We start from the raw sequence: 13,803 nt of genomic DNA, 5'->3' as shown, positions 1-13,803 counted from the left end.
ATGGTAAGCAGAAAATGAGCCCTTACCAAACACCGAACTTGCCAGCACCTTGTCCTTACTATGCTAGCCTAGAAATATAGGATAAATAAAATCTGTTTATAAGCCTACAACTTTGTAATATATTTTTATCGAGTTTCCAGCACACTAGGAAGCAGTTCCCCTGCAGAGCTGCTGGCTCAGGACCACTGACCTCCTCCTGTTTTTGAGTCTGAACGTTTGATCCCATTGGCTTTTCAGAGAGAGATAGACTTGTTCTGGATTTGTTTGGGTTCCCATAGCTCCTCATGGTTCTTTTTCTCAGTTCTTATAAGCCCTGGGGGAAGTCATGAATAACATCAACTGCAGACTTCCCTAATAGCTCCAGGGGTATTTTATTTTTCAAGGAATTTGCTCAGCCCTCCAAGAGAGTTGCCCAGGGAAACAAGCCTGTGATGTCACAAGGCAGCTCTCCTTAAGTCCCCTTCTGCATAGACGGAGGTAGGGACCTGTCCTTTTCTCTCCCAGTCCGATTAGTCTTGTTCTCCCCAGGGCAGTACAGATGCCCTGACATACACCCCCAACCAGCCTTGTCTACACTCTGACTGGCTTCCTGGCCATGACTCTCTCCCTGTGCTTATTCCCACAGCACACAAATGCTGTACAGATAGAATGTCTGCACATCTTTAGTTCTGTAGTGTAAGGGTGTGGGGGTGAGACTCCCTTGAGTTCCTAGAGGATCAAAGGCTTTTCTCAAGGTTGAAAATGCCTCAGATTTCAAAAGTGGAATGACTACACCCTATTTCCTTATCTTTCTTCAGGCTGTAAACACAACCAAGTCTGTACTTCCTGGTTTAAAAGGAACCTCCCCTTCTTTGCCGGGACACTGTTGATACTTCTGATCTTTCAGTCAAAGGAAAAGAGCAGAGGCGTGACCTTTTACCGAGATGGCATTTGTAACAGGTTATTTAGCAAGCTGTACCCTCTGTTCAAAGTGCAACTTCATGGCTTTCCTGGAGCCCTGTTTTGAAATGGGTGCAAACTGTCAGGTTACCTAAATACGTCTATCTCAGAGATTCCCTCCTACACTTATAAGGAAAGGTGCCTAAGAGAGAGATGCAAAGTCCAGCCTATGTTGAAATGCTCATGCCCAGAGGGCTTTGTTTCTACAGCTTTCCAGCCTGAACAGAGGGCAGCTGCGACACCCAGGACTCAGAGTGAACGCAGAGCAGGTGCCACTGTCGCTCCGATCCAGGGAAGCCATGACGAAAACAACCACTTGCGTGTACCACTTCCTTGTTCTGAACTGGTACATTTTCCTCAATTATCACATCCCACAGATTGGAAGGGATGAGGAGAAGCTAAAGGAATTCCATGACGGCGGGCGATCCAAGTACTTAACACTCCTTAATCTGGTAAGTCGGTTTATCCGTGTCTGGAACCAACTTCTTATCAGTAACGTGAGTGTTTTTCCACGAACCACTTTACGAAGCACAAGCCCCCTATAGGTCTTCCTTCTTCATGGTTGGTGAGTTTTGGGGCTTCCCCTGCTAATCAGTAGTTTGTTCTAAGGAACTAAGTTTGGAAAAGCTCTGTAGCTACTGGGGTGTCTAACTGTTAAATGCTCTTTTACAAAGACTTTCTGAGCCCAACTGGGGGACTACAGACTTGAGTACAAAACACAGGAGAGAATTTTTTTTTTGAACCTTGCTTGGGAAAGTCTGTGAAAAGAAGGCAGTGTCGCATGTTGAGTAGGAAGTGTGACTTCCAATGGAGGAGTAATGTCATTTGACAGCACGCACCAACTCACAGATTTAGCCAAGAAAAGCAAACACATTTTGCCACCTTCCTCTCCCACTACAATTTTTTTTAGGCTCAAGATCCATCTGAAAGGAGAGATCACCCGAGCCAACAGTCAATACACAGTTTCAACTATTATAGCCAAACCAAAGTTAAAACACGGTTCTGCTGGGTGGTGGCAGGGCAGGCCTTCAACTCCTGCAGAGGCAAGCAGGTCTTTTGAGTTTAAGGCCAGCCTGGTCTACAGAGTGAGTTCTAGGACAGTCAGAGGGATACATAGAAACCCTTTGTCAAAAAACCAAAATAAGCAAACACACAAATAAGCAAATAAATTATAAATATAAATAAATTAAAAACAAAACAAAATAAATACAGTTATAAAATTATCTGGTTTCAAGCTGCAAAAAAATTTTTTTTCTGTTTTCAAGATTTCATTTTAGTTTTACTTTAAGGGCATGAGAGTTTTTCTCGAATCACCTTTTGTGCATGCAATGTGTACTACATATCTATGACTGGCGCCTGTAGAGGCCAGAAGGGGGCATGAGATCTCCTGATACTAGAGTTATAGGTGAGCTGTCCTGTGGGTGCTGGGAACTGACCCTGAGTCCTACAAAGAAGAAGCAGCAGCAGCATCCTTTACTGCTGTAACTGCTGCGCTATGATCTCTCAGGCCCCGGGATCAGAATATGCGAATCCCTCAGAATCTTCAAAATAGAAATCCTCATCTTGCAACTGGAGCAGAAGCACGGTGGTGGGGTGATGCTACGTTGTCGGGGTAGGGGACGTTGAGTTCAGGTTGAAGAGCCCCTTGAGGCCCTGTCCCCTTCCCTCTGGCCTTGTGTTCCCCTCTGGATATTAGCCGGAATATCTTAAGCTCTGGACCCTGCTCCCTTGTACTAGAAAGTGTCAAAGTGGTTGGTTTCAGTCTTGAGATGTCGTGAAGGAAAAAGGTGAATCATTAGAAAAGAAAACAAAGACTGATTTTGTAGAATTCTAAGAGCACTATATGTATCTCCGTTGGGTAAACTGAAGGCAGCTTTTATGCACTAATCAAGGGCAGACTCCTGTATGGCGTTCTGTCACACATAACTATGGAGCAGGACAGACTTATCACACACACAGCTCTATAAGCCACCCCCCTGACCTCTTCTGGCTTCCAATGGCATTTTCTCTAATTTTTTGTCTGCTGGCATATTCTAGTTTGGTGTTTTCCAAAAAAAAAAAAAAAATTATAGCACCTTTATTTATTTTGTGTGCATGTATGTTTGTGTTTTGGGGCGTCACGTCCACCTCAATGCATGGGGTCGAGGTCAAGGGACAGCTCTCTGGAGTCAGCTCTCTCCTTCCACTATTGGGTCCTGAGGCTTGAAATCAGGAAGTCAGGCTGAGCAGTAATCTACCAACCTGAGCCTCTTACAGGGCTCAGATGGTATTCTAGTTTAATCCCATTTCCTGCCTTCCTGGTGCATTAGCCACCAAATCAAAAATCCCATTGGTTGTTCCTTCTGTTGGACCCACCTCTCCCTCACCAAACTTCCTGCAGGCTCCTTCCAAACTCTGATTACTTTGCACCCGAGGACTGCCACCTTAGCTCTGCCCTGTCCTTTCCTATAGGAAGTGTCCACCCCTCCAATACTCAGATTCCAGGTTAATTTTCCAGAGTCCTTTTTTTTTTCTTTTCTTGAATTCCTTTAAACATTGTGGCCTCTTCGGTGGGGGTATATATATGAAAAAAATACAACAAATCTGACCAACAAACAAAAAACAAAACAAAATACCCAAATTCACCCCTCAGGTCCCTTTTTCCCAGGAAAGCTACTACTGTCTCTGAGAAAGAAGTCTGTCTCTAGTTTTATCTGCAGTTTCCTTCCTCATTTCTCTGCCCATATCCCCTAAGGCCTATTTGCCTCTGTTCAACACTGCTTCCTCATTGCCTTCCATAGACCACCTGAAGTCCAGTGTATGGCGCAGTTTTCTGTCCTTTCCCTCCCCTTTCCGTAAATGTAAAAAGCACTTGAACTCTCACTAGCTCAAAACCAGTTCTGTCTCCTACGCTCTTATCAACGCAACCCACTTTAACAGTTCTACACTGTATTCACAGACTAGACTTCTGCTCTGTCTGCTGTGGGCGTGGCTAAGATGAATAACTCCTCCTCTGGCTGCTTCCGGCCCCAGCATGGCCCCAGCACGAGAGCAAAGGAGACCAACCCCGAGACCTTACCTGTAGTGATTTCCTTTCTATGCTCTTGAAAGTTTGACTTCATAGAATATCCCCCATCTGACAAAGATAGGTTTAGTATATTTTAGGGAACCCATCCAAGGATAGTTTTCAAATAGTTTGACTAATATAGTTGAGCCTCAAAATCTCTACCTCATGAGATCTTGCATGTTCACCTATAGCTATTCGTTCTTAACTGATTTATATTTTCATTAAAATTTAAAATTTCCATTAATAGAATGATCAGACTATAGATCTCCTAACTTTAACATTCATGTTTATTATTACTAGTGATGTCAGTATCCAACTCATGTTAGCAAGAATTGTAAAATTTTATTATATTGTATGTTATATGTAAGTTTTGGCCTAACTTTTACATTAGTTTTGCCTACATATTTGTCTGTGTGCCATGTGTGTGCAGGGCCTGTGGAGACTAGAAGAGGGTGTCAGATCTTTTAGTGCTGGAACTATAGGCAGTTTGATACCATCTTGCAGGTTCTGGGAACCAAACTGCAGTCCTCTGTAAGAGCAGAAAATTCTCTTTAAACACTGAACCATCTCCGGAATCCATCGACATAGCAGGGATTACATCTCTCCTCTTTTTATTTATATTTTCAATCAAACATATCAAACATAACTTTTAACGCTTTTGTAAAATGCCCTACTAGTCACATTAGCCTTCTATGCGTTCTTTCATGTTAGCATACAAACCAAACTGGACATCATGGAATTTTCTTACAGATTTTGATTTTCTTGATCCCCACCCACACATCCTTCCTCTGTCCCCAGTAATCCCCAACCTCCTTGCATGTCACATGCATCATTTGACTTTTTATTTCTTTCTTCCCATGACTTCTTTCCTCCCCTTTCTAGTTTCATGACCAGAGGCTGCAGCCCATGCATAGAAACAGTACCATCTAGAACCTACATAGGAAGGAAAATGTGTGGCTTTTATCTTTCTGAGTCTGATGTACCATTCCTCTCAGACATCCTTAATTTCTAATCGGCTGAGTGCACGTCTGTGTCCCGGTTGAATAGCAAAGCCTGTCTTATTACAAGTCAGCTTTCAGAGCTTCATGACTTTTTCCTCCTGACACCGCCCCCAGGAAGTCCCAAAAGAAGCCATGGAAGCTGCCAGAGGATTGATGGCTGATAGAGAGCTGCTAGCTAAGAAGAGTAAGGTGGGGCGGGGGGACAAGAAAGTCACTCCCGACAAGACAGAGAGGTGGCCCCAGGGAGAGGGAGTGTGCTCTGGTGGCTGTGTCTGCTATAAGGTTCCTCTGTCCTATTGGTTACACTGTGAGCCAGGGGTAAGGACTTTATGCTCTTCATTCTCACATTTGTTAAGTAGAAACACAAACAGAAGCTAACAGCATGGCCATAAGCTATCACAATGAATGGTGTAAGCAGAAAGGGAGAGAAGATGGAAGGAAGACAAGGAGCTTAGAGTCATCTTGTGTTTGACAGAGATGGATAGATAATAAGGGACATAGTGACTTAGTGGAACACAGGTCTCCTTGATACGTTCTTAGTGGGTGACCTGATGAGAATCAGCCACCTCATACTCGGTACACACATTCTACATACACAGCTCTGGTGTATGCCTCTCTGTCATTAGCTAGGACAGGATGTCTATTGAGACTCTCCTCTCTCTGCTGTAGCTGCTGGCATAGACATCCCTGACATTGGGCTTTTTGGAGAGGTAGAGCTTCAGGTGTAAGCTGAGAGCAATGAGTTCCACCAAGTGAGGAAACCCTAGCAGCCGAGTATGGCTTAGTCTGCTTGTGCTAGCTCAGTGCACATAGTACCCAGGTCCTCCACAGATGTGCTTCCTGGTTCCTTCACTCCCTTTCCATCTAAGAACTGGCCCTGGCCCTAAGGGACACACACTTACTAGTGAAGGTGGGGAGCCTTCGGCCACTTCTTGATGTGCAGGGTTGTTGGGTTTGCTCAGATGTCCCAATTTTAGGAGCCCCTAGATGAGATTCTTAGAGTTGATCCCTTTCTAGCCCGTATCTCTTTCTCTAGCAGACATGAACCTTTCCTTTGCTCTCCTCTTGTAATGCTCCCCAAACCTCCTGATCCTCAAGTTCTCGGGATGATAACAATGTGATGTCATTGCATATGTCCCCAGAGAGGATGATTCATGTCTAGAGAAAAAGAAGCCCCTCCTCCCCGTTGGCACAAACCCCAAGGCAGCCGACAAACAGTAGAAAGACAGGGTTCTATTTATATTACAGTGGCTGCTCTGGTACCTAGAGGGAAACCCTTGGTTCCCATCCCCGAGTTTAGATCTTAATCTGTGTAGCTCTTTAGTTTTACAGGGTCCAAAAGACACAAGGCTGATGATGTTCACAAAGATGCTTGCAACTTTGACTGACAGGTCTCAGGCAGTTTGAGGGATTACAGATGACAGCACAGAAGGAATGGCCATCAGCAGCATGCAAATAAAGCAACTAGGATGTATCAAGGAGGCAGAATGGGGTAGCATTTTGGTTCGTTCTTTAAACCCAGTGGAGAGATCTGTGCTGAGAAGCCAGGCTTCTGGAGCTAGAACACTGGCTCTCTACCTACTTCCTGTGTGGTTCTAAGAGAGTTACCTCACTTTTCCACCATCTCGGTTTGTTCCTGTGTGGCACTGAGGAAAACACATCCTCCCACCTCACAGAGCTGAGAGATTTCATTCCACAGCTCCCAGATGGTGTGTAGGCTTCCGGTGGGTGGGTCGCAGGTGGATCTCTCCTCTTGGAAGCACCCTCAGCAGGGAGGAAGCTGCCTCCACTAGGGTTAATCCCCTTTCCCTAGGGCTGAGAAAGGGCCACTTTGGGGGAATCTCTGCAAGGCAGCTCAGGGCTCCTCTAGGATCTGCTCTGTCCCCAATCCTTCTCCCTCCCTGCCACAGATACTTCAAGGGTATTATCCTCAATGAATCCCTCCTGGCATATCTCAGAACCACACAAGTTTTCACTCATCCTGGCTTTTATCCTACCAATAACAACTTACAGAAAGTGTTCCCACCTCCTCCTCCTCCTCCCTTCCTCCCCGCCTCCTCATTTTCCTTCTCCTCCTCTTCCTCTTTTTTCTTCCCCTTTTCCTCATTCCTGGTAAAGGCAAACTGACAAGAGCCACTCCCCTCCACCACCCCCCAAGCTCTCCCACCACACACTTCTCTACCCCAGGCCAGTGTTATCTCTAACACAATTCTGGGTTCCTCACTGGTACTCCAGGGATGTTGGCTGAATGAATTGGTAAGCAGTACATATTTCTAACTGGGGTGAGCCACTTGCCAGGAAACCCCATCCCCCTCTGTCCCAGGAAATCCTACCACTCACTGAAATCCTATCACTCACCTGAAAGCCACTGTTCATAGCTACACAGCCTTGGCCAAGGCTTCTTACACTTCTAACCAACACATCCCCACAACTCTTGCTTTCCCTGTTTCTCTCCTCATCATTCCAAATTGTGTTCTTTACATTATTTGTCCTCCTAGTTTTGTTTAACTTCCTTGTTCATCTCAAGGGAGTTGTATTGTTGTTGTTAAGTTGACCTTTTTAAATTTAACTTGTGAATGTCACATATGAGTCCGGTATTTACCAATTTGACCACTCCCCACTTTCCCTCCACATCCCCCACGTCCACCGCTTCTCCCACTCAAACTTAGGACTTCTTCAGTGATCACTGCTTTACACCCACATACTCTACTGATTCTAACTCAGGAGAGCATCTGTTTAGGGCTGACCGTCTAGATTGGATAACTAACTGATCAGGAAGCTCATCCCTAGAGAACGCTGATGCTCCCTCCCTCAGTAACCATGGATGAATTCCTTGTGGCCCCTCATTGAGGGGCATAACCTTGCGAAACATCCCACACCCACCTTGGTGCATCAACAAGTTGGTACCATTGTGCACATCTTATTCGGACAACCGTGTTGTTAAGATTACACGGATGAAACTTCAGCATCTTCTTGTTGTTGCTGTTGTTAACTTTTTATTAGTTCACTGTGAATTTCACATCATGTACTCCAATCCCACTCATCTCTCCCTCCCCTTCTACCCTTCCTCCATCCTTGCAACCTCCCCCCACCCCCCAACACACACACACACACACAAAACAGAGAAAAACAAATCTCCCTGTGGAAGCTATAGTGTGTCCCACTGTATACCCTTTTGTCCACGCATTTCAGCATCTTTCTTAAAGGCACATGAACGATGAGTGGGATTGTACACTTCACACAGGCCCAGATAGACTTGGATGAGAATCCTATCCACCTTCTCAGTCAACAGCACCCTCTCTGATACCACCAGATAAAACATTGGTCCCTGTTAGTCCTTGTGTTCTCTTTAATTTTAGAATGGTCTTTCACTGCAAGAGTTGCGTCAGGTTGACAGAGGGGTAAGGAAAGTCCCAGTATGACTGAGTCAGGCCCGGAGCCTTGAGCTTGGCACTGGCTTACTACACTCATCCACCAGGAGTCATAATGTCTTCTTCAGGGAACTTGCGGAATCTCCCTCTCTGGAATTATTATTATTTTTTTAATGGAAGAAATTTTCATTTCCTGGGGTTGTTTAAAAAGGTTTTGGCTTTAGGGCAAGGGAAATAAACTTGATGAGCTGGAGAGGATAAGTTTCCATGATTTTAAGATCCTAGTGGATTTGTGAAGACATGGAATATATAAACTAAATATCCTTCAGCTACAGTTTTAAAAATTACATTAGTTGTTTTGTTTTGGTTTTTTTTAATGTAAATTCAGCTCTGTCACTGGTCATAATTTTGTTAGCTAGCAACAGAAACAAAAAGACAGCTACCAAATTTAGAGCAGCGAGCCTTTCAGGAAAAGTCCCAGAACATTCCACTGGAGTAGAGTCAGGGAAGAGCCAGTAGAAAAGATGAATCGGAAACCATTAGCTGCAAATAGCCTGTGATCAACAGGACACTGTGAAGCCTACTTTCCTGGGAGCCAATGTCCTAGGATGACAGAAGAGCAGACCACTACCCATTTGGATGACCTGAGGTGATGACCCAAATGCACCCTCAATACCACCCAGGACTCCCTAGAATCTGTGTGTGTGTGTGATTCTAAACATTGTCTTATTTTTTCCTTGATGGATGAGCAGATCACTATCCATCTGGATAACCTGGTTGATTATCCTCTCGATACCCCTCTAGACTCCCTAGAAATCCAGCTTTTACTACTCCTTATTCTCCAACTCTGTTCTGTGGCCCCTTTAAACCCTAGCTCTAGCCTGTACCTTTACCTTGGCCTAACCCTCAACTTTTTCTCTCCTACACCCATGTGGGACCTGCCACTGCCCATGTATTCCTTTTTAGTACAGATGTAGCATATCAGTGCTCGGATCAGTGGCAGCGAGGCTGCCTCACCCTGAGTTGGCGTCTAGCATATGTCTGAGAGACGGTATGTGTGAACTGGGGGTGGAGGGGGGAGAGATGATTGGCACATTTACAGGGAAGCCAATTTGTATTGATGGGGAGAAACCTCGGAGGAGCTGAGTAATACGCTTTCTTCCCTAATCTGATTTCCATACTCTGTGGCTGACGGGCAAGGAAAGGGATGGGCTTGACTCCCTATAAGATGCTCCTTTGGCGAAAGGACATTGGGTAGTATAGACTTTACTCTCTAGGTGGTGGAGGCAGCCTTTCTCTCAGTCTCAAAGAGGGCAGGTCCAAAGGATGGTCAATGTGTATGCATGCAAGTGTGTGTGTGTATGTGTGTGTAGAATGGCTGTGTTGATCAACAAAGCCCAGGCCCCAGGGTTGCTTCTGCAAACTGAGGCAGCAAAGGGCTGCTACGGCCAAGAGTATCTGGAACTGAAACTAGGGCTGAGAGCTCTGTGGGAAGAGGAAGGAGCGAGAAGAGGCAACTTCTGACATCCGTGTACAAACGACTGCACCCTCAGAATTCTACAGCTCATGAGTTTTGTGGCAAAGGCACCAGCAGTAGGGCTAAACATTGTGGAGGGAACCTCTGCGTGACATTTAGAACTGTGGCTCTTTCCCTCCTTCCCACACCGACCCTCAGCCATTGGGAAGCCTCCTCTTCCTCCCCAGGAGCCCAGCCCGTGGTTCTGCCCTGGAATCTGCCTCTGTGGCCTTGGATAAGCCTTGCCTCATCCTGGGCCTCTCCTGAGGTAACTTCCTGGCATTTGTTCCCTGCTCATAGCTCCCTCAACAATTTCATTCCACCTGAAGACAGTTGACTATCTAGGTCTGCTCCTCCCAGCTGCTTCTCTCTAAGACCACTTGATAGTAGCTGTATTTCCAAGTGTAGGTTTTGCTGGAAAGGTGGCCGTCGGTCTCAGATACCTAGTGTCAGCATCCCCCAGGGATGTGGTTAGGGAGAAGGCTCGGCTGCTTCAATGCCTGAGCACAATCAGGACTGAACAAACTTCCATCCCCAGCATCTACACTTGAGGCTAGGCACAGTGGCAGGACCTTGAAATCCCAGCCCAGAGGACCTGAAGATAGGCAGGTTCCTGGGGATTGCCTGCTGACCAGCCTAGCTGAAGCAGAGAACCCCAGACCCCAGTGAAGGCCCTGCCTCAAAAACCAAGATAACTGTTGTCTCCTGGCCAAAGTTGATCCCTGGCTAACCCTACCACCACACATCCAAAAAAACCTACAACCTTGGGGAGATTCATAAACTGTAATATCTGAGCTGTTCCCTTAGGCCCATTAAAGGGGAGTCCCTGAGGTAGGAACAGGGCACTGGTAATTTTTTGTAATGTTGCATTTTATTCTCCTAGTCGTGTAAATTGTTTCTCCTCAATTCTGCTCAAGAAATCTGATGTTTCTTAAGGCTGGCTCAAGAACCAGACTCCAAAGCCTTGGGACTTAAAGCCAGTTTGTTAATCTCTCTTAGCCCATTTTCCTCATCTCTAAGATGGAGCTAATACTTACAGGACATTTGAGAATTAAACGAGTCTCCAGTCTGGCATGTTATAAGCCATGACTGAAAGTCAGCTGTTGGAGTTGTGAGTCCCTGGTAAAATCCATGAGCAATGGATGCCCAATCCAGAGGGTTCTGCCCTTAGACCTCCTTCCCAGGGACTGTGATCCCGAAGTCTGTGGGCAGAGAAGAGTCCTGGCTTTCTGAGAAGCTCAAGGTAGTGCACGCTCTGCTGATCTGAGGACTCGGTTTCCAATCTTGGATGAATCGTCTGTTTCTTCCCATCCCTCTTCCTGCTCAGTCCTCAACCTAGGGAGTGTCCTGAAGTCAACTTTAGATCCTTGCCCAAGTCTAAACTTCAGACACTGTTCCCCAACAGCCAGCTTGGATCACTTATTAACTCAGCTCCCCAACTCCATAAATTTCTTATCTCATACTCTAGGCTGGAATCCAACTGCCCCTCACATGCCAAGGCAGAGCCTCTAAGAACTGAGATGGCTTCTAAGGCAAACATACTTCAAATAAACCCAATCTCTGTACAGTCACCACCCACCAGTCCTTAACATTGTACAAAATATACAAGGCTTGATTTCCAGGCCACACTGCAGGCTTAGCATCCTGAATCCAAAGATCTGACAATTGACTCTAAAATCGAAGTGTCTCGGTCACAAGTATGATGTCACAAATAGAAAATTTCACACAGTCTAACTTGATTTTTCACGCACAAGATCATTATTACGAGTATGGTATAAGGTTACCTTCAAGTTATTTTTAAGAGGCGAACATAAAGTACAAATTGATTTTGTGTGCACACTTGAGTCTTCTCTCCATTATGAGTCAATATTCTAAAATCTGAACAAAGAAATCCACAATCCGAAATACTTCTAGTGCCAAGCCTTTAGGATAAAAAGGACTTCAGTCTTACTGAAGTGAAAGGGCTCTGCTTCGCTCTTGCCCTGCCTCAGGAACCTCACAGAACTCAGCAGCTGCCACAACTCCTGGCCTTGCTTTCTGGATCCCATGATTTAAATCCTTCCAATTATCAGATTGCTTCCCGGAGGCCTTCAGGCAGCCCCTTTAGGTAGTGGGGCTGCACTGGCCTCTCATCCTGAGAATGCTGTCCTGATCTGCACTTTCCTCAAACGGCACAGAGTTCCATCCTGGTGTTCATTATGGCTTTCTTAGTGAGGGTTCAGTGTGTGTGTGTGTGTCAGAGAGAGAGAGAGAGAGAGAGAGAGAGAGAGAGAGAGAGAGAGGAATATGTTCATGCATGTATGTGCACGGGTACCTGCCCGTTTCTATGTGTGGAGACCAGAAATTAACTTTATTTCATGAGTCAGCATTTTTTGGAGGGTCCACCTTTCTCTGCCTTCGCCCCACAGTGCTGAGGTTACAGACATCTGCTTCACCACACCCTGCTTTTGCATGAATGATTCGAATCTGGTCTTGAGGTTGTGAGGCAGCCATTCCACTGACTGTTGTATCTAGCGCTACCCAGTCTTTTACCTTAGCTATCTTTCCTAGGAAGGGACTTCTGACCATGCCCCGCTATGCCTGGCTGGCTCTTCACACTGAGCTGTATATTTGGTTCTTACCTCTATGCAGCTCATTACTTTCTCCCTTTAAAGTCTATTTTCTTTCCATTTTAGCCAAAGACCATTAGACTAAATACTGTACACACTATTATCTCCTAAATGAATTTCCTCAATCAATTTTAGTGTGCAAGGTCAAGGCCCAATGAGCTGGAATCCCAGCTCTTGAATTGGCTCTGCACCCAAACGACCCACCGCCCCTTCCTTCTCGAGCCAACATTGCTCCCAGAGGGCTGCAGCTTTACATCAGTCAAGGATGTATTAATTAAAGCCAATGAGAGTGCTCATTTATTGTAATGAATTTAGCTCTTGCAGGCCATTTTCTTTGGGGTCGCCTGCCTGGATGATGTGCTGAAAAGAGTCATCGGAAGGAAAGATATCAAGTTTGTCACATCCTTCAGAGATCTGCTCTTTACCACAATGGCTTTTCCTATATCTACAGTAAGTACCCAAATTGTATGTCCAGCATCATCATCCCGTACCATGGATGGATACTTCTCCTGGGAACAACAAGGTGGTCTGGAGACTAATTACTATAACCAGAGCATCTACATTTCCACAAATTTTCTGTCTGGGGACTGACTGCATTGTCTAGCATCATCCAGGAGTGGGGTACACCACATATGAGCTTATCATTAACTTTCTAATTTTTTTCAAAGATGTATCTATTTATTTTATGTATATGAGTACACTGTAGCCATCATGTGGTGGCTGGGAATTGAATTTAAGACCTCTGCTCCCTCTGGTCGGCTCTGCTCGATCCGGCCCAAAGATTTATTTATTATTATAAATAAGTACAGTATAGCTGTCTTCAGAGGCATCAGGAGAGGGTATCAGATCTCATTACGGTGGTTGTATGCCAGCTACCATGTGGTTGCTGGGATTTGAACTCAGGACCTTCGGAAGAGCAGTCAGTGCTCTTAACTGCTGAGCCATCTCTCCAGCCCAAAGTCCTATTTTTTTGTGTGTGAAAGTTTTGTGTGTGGTCCTTGTTGTTGCCTGGTGGGAAAGCATAATCAAAATAAAATCAGCTCTCCATGTTTGTGGATTTTTGCAACCACAAATTTAACTGAAGTAAGCTTGTTTTCCGGTGCCGCCACGTGGTTATTCCATTGTCCATGCGTTCATTATCTAGGACTGTAGCCGTCTGAGATCACACATGCTCACTGCATAGTAGAGCCTGGCATCAGAAACGATAACCTCAGCTGGGTGTGGTGGCGCACACCCTTAATTCCAGCACTCGGGAGGCAGAGGCAGGCGGATTTCTGAGTTCGAGGCCAGCCTGGTCTACAGAGTGAGTTCCAGGACAGCC

General features: G+C 45.5%; 1 protein-coding gene across 1 annotated transcript in view; it reads left to right on the top strand.

Annotated features, from left to right (window-relative positions):
* The first annotated feature begins 1,005 nt into the window (after positions 1–1,005).
* The window catches only part of Adtrp (androgen dependent TFPI regulating protein), a 61,163-nt gene continuing 48,365 nt past the window's right edge, over positions 1,006–13,803 (top strand). The window contains exons 1-2 of the mRNA XM_021180250.2: positions 1,006–1,391; positions 12,798–12,932. Of these exons, the coding sequence (XP_021035909.1) occupies positions 1,239–1,391; positions 12,798–12,932 (288 nt within the window). The 5' untranslated portion in view covers positions 1,006–1,238. The remainder of the gene's footprint in view (positions 1,392–12,797; positions 12,933–13,803) is intronic.

The sequence above is a fragment of the Mus caroli genome, chromosome 13 (assembly GCF_900094665.2).
Source record: "Mus caroli chromosome 13, CAROLI_EIJ_v1.1, whole genome shotgun sequence".
NCBI lineage: Eukaryota > Metazoa > Chordata > Mammalia > Rodentia > Muridae > Mus > Mus caroli.
The sequence above is the reverse complement of the archived record's forward strand: the minus strand, read 5'-3'. Positions and strand labels throughout refer to the sequence as shown.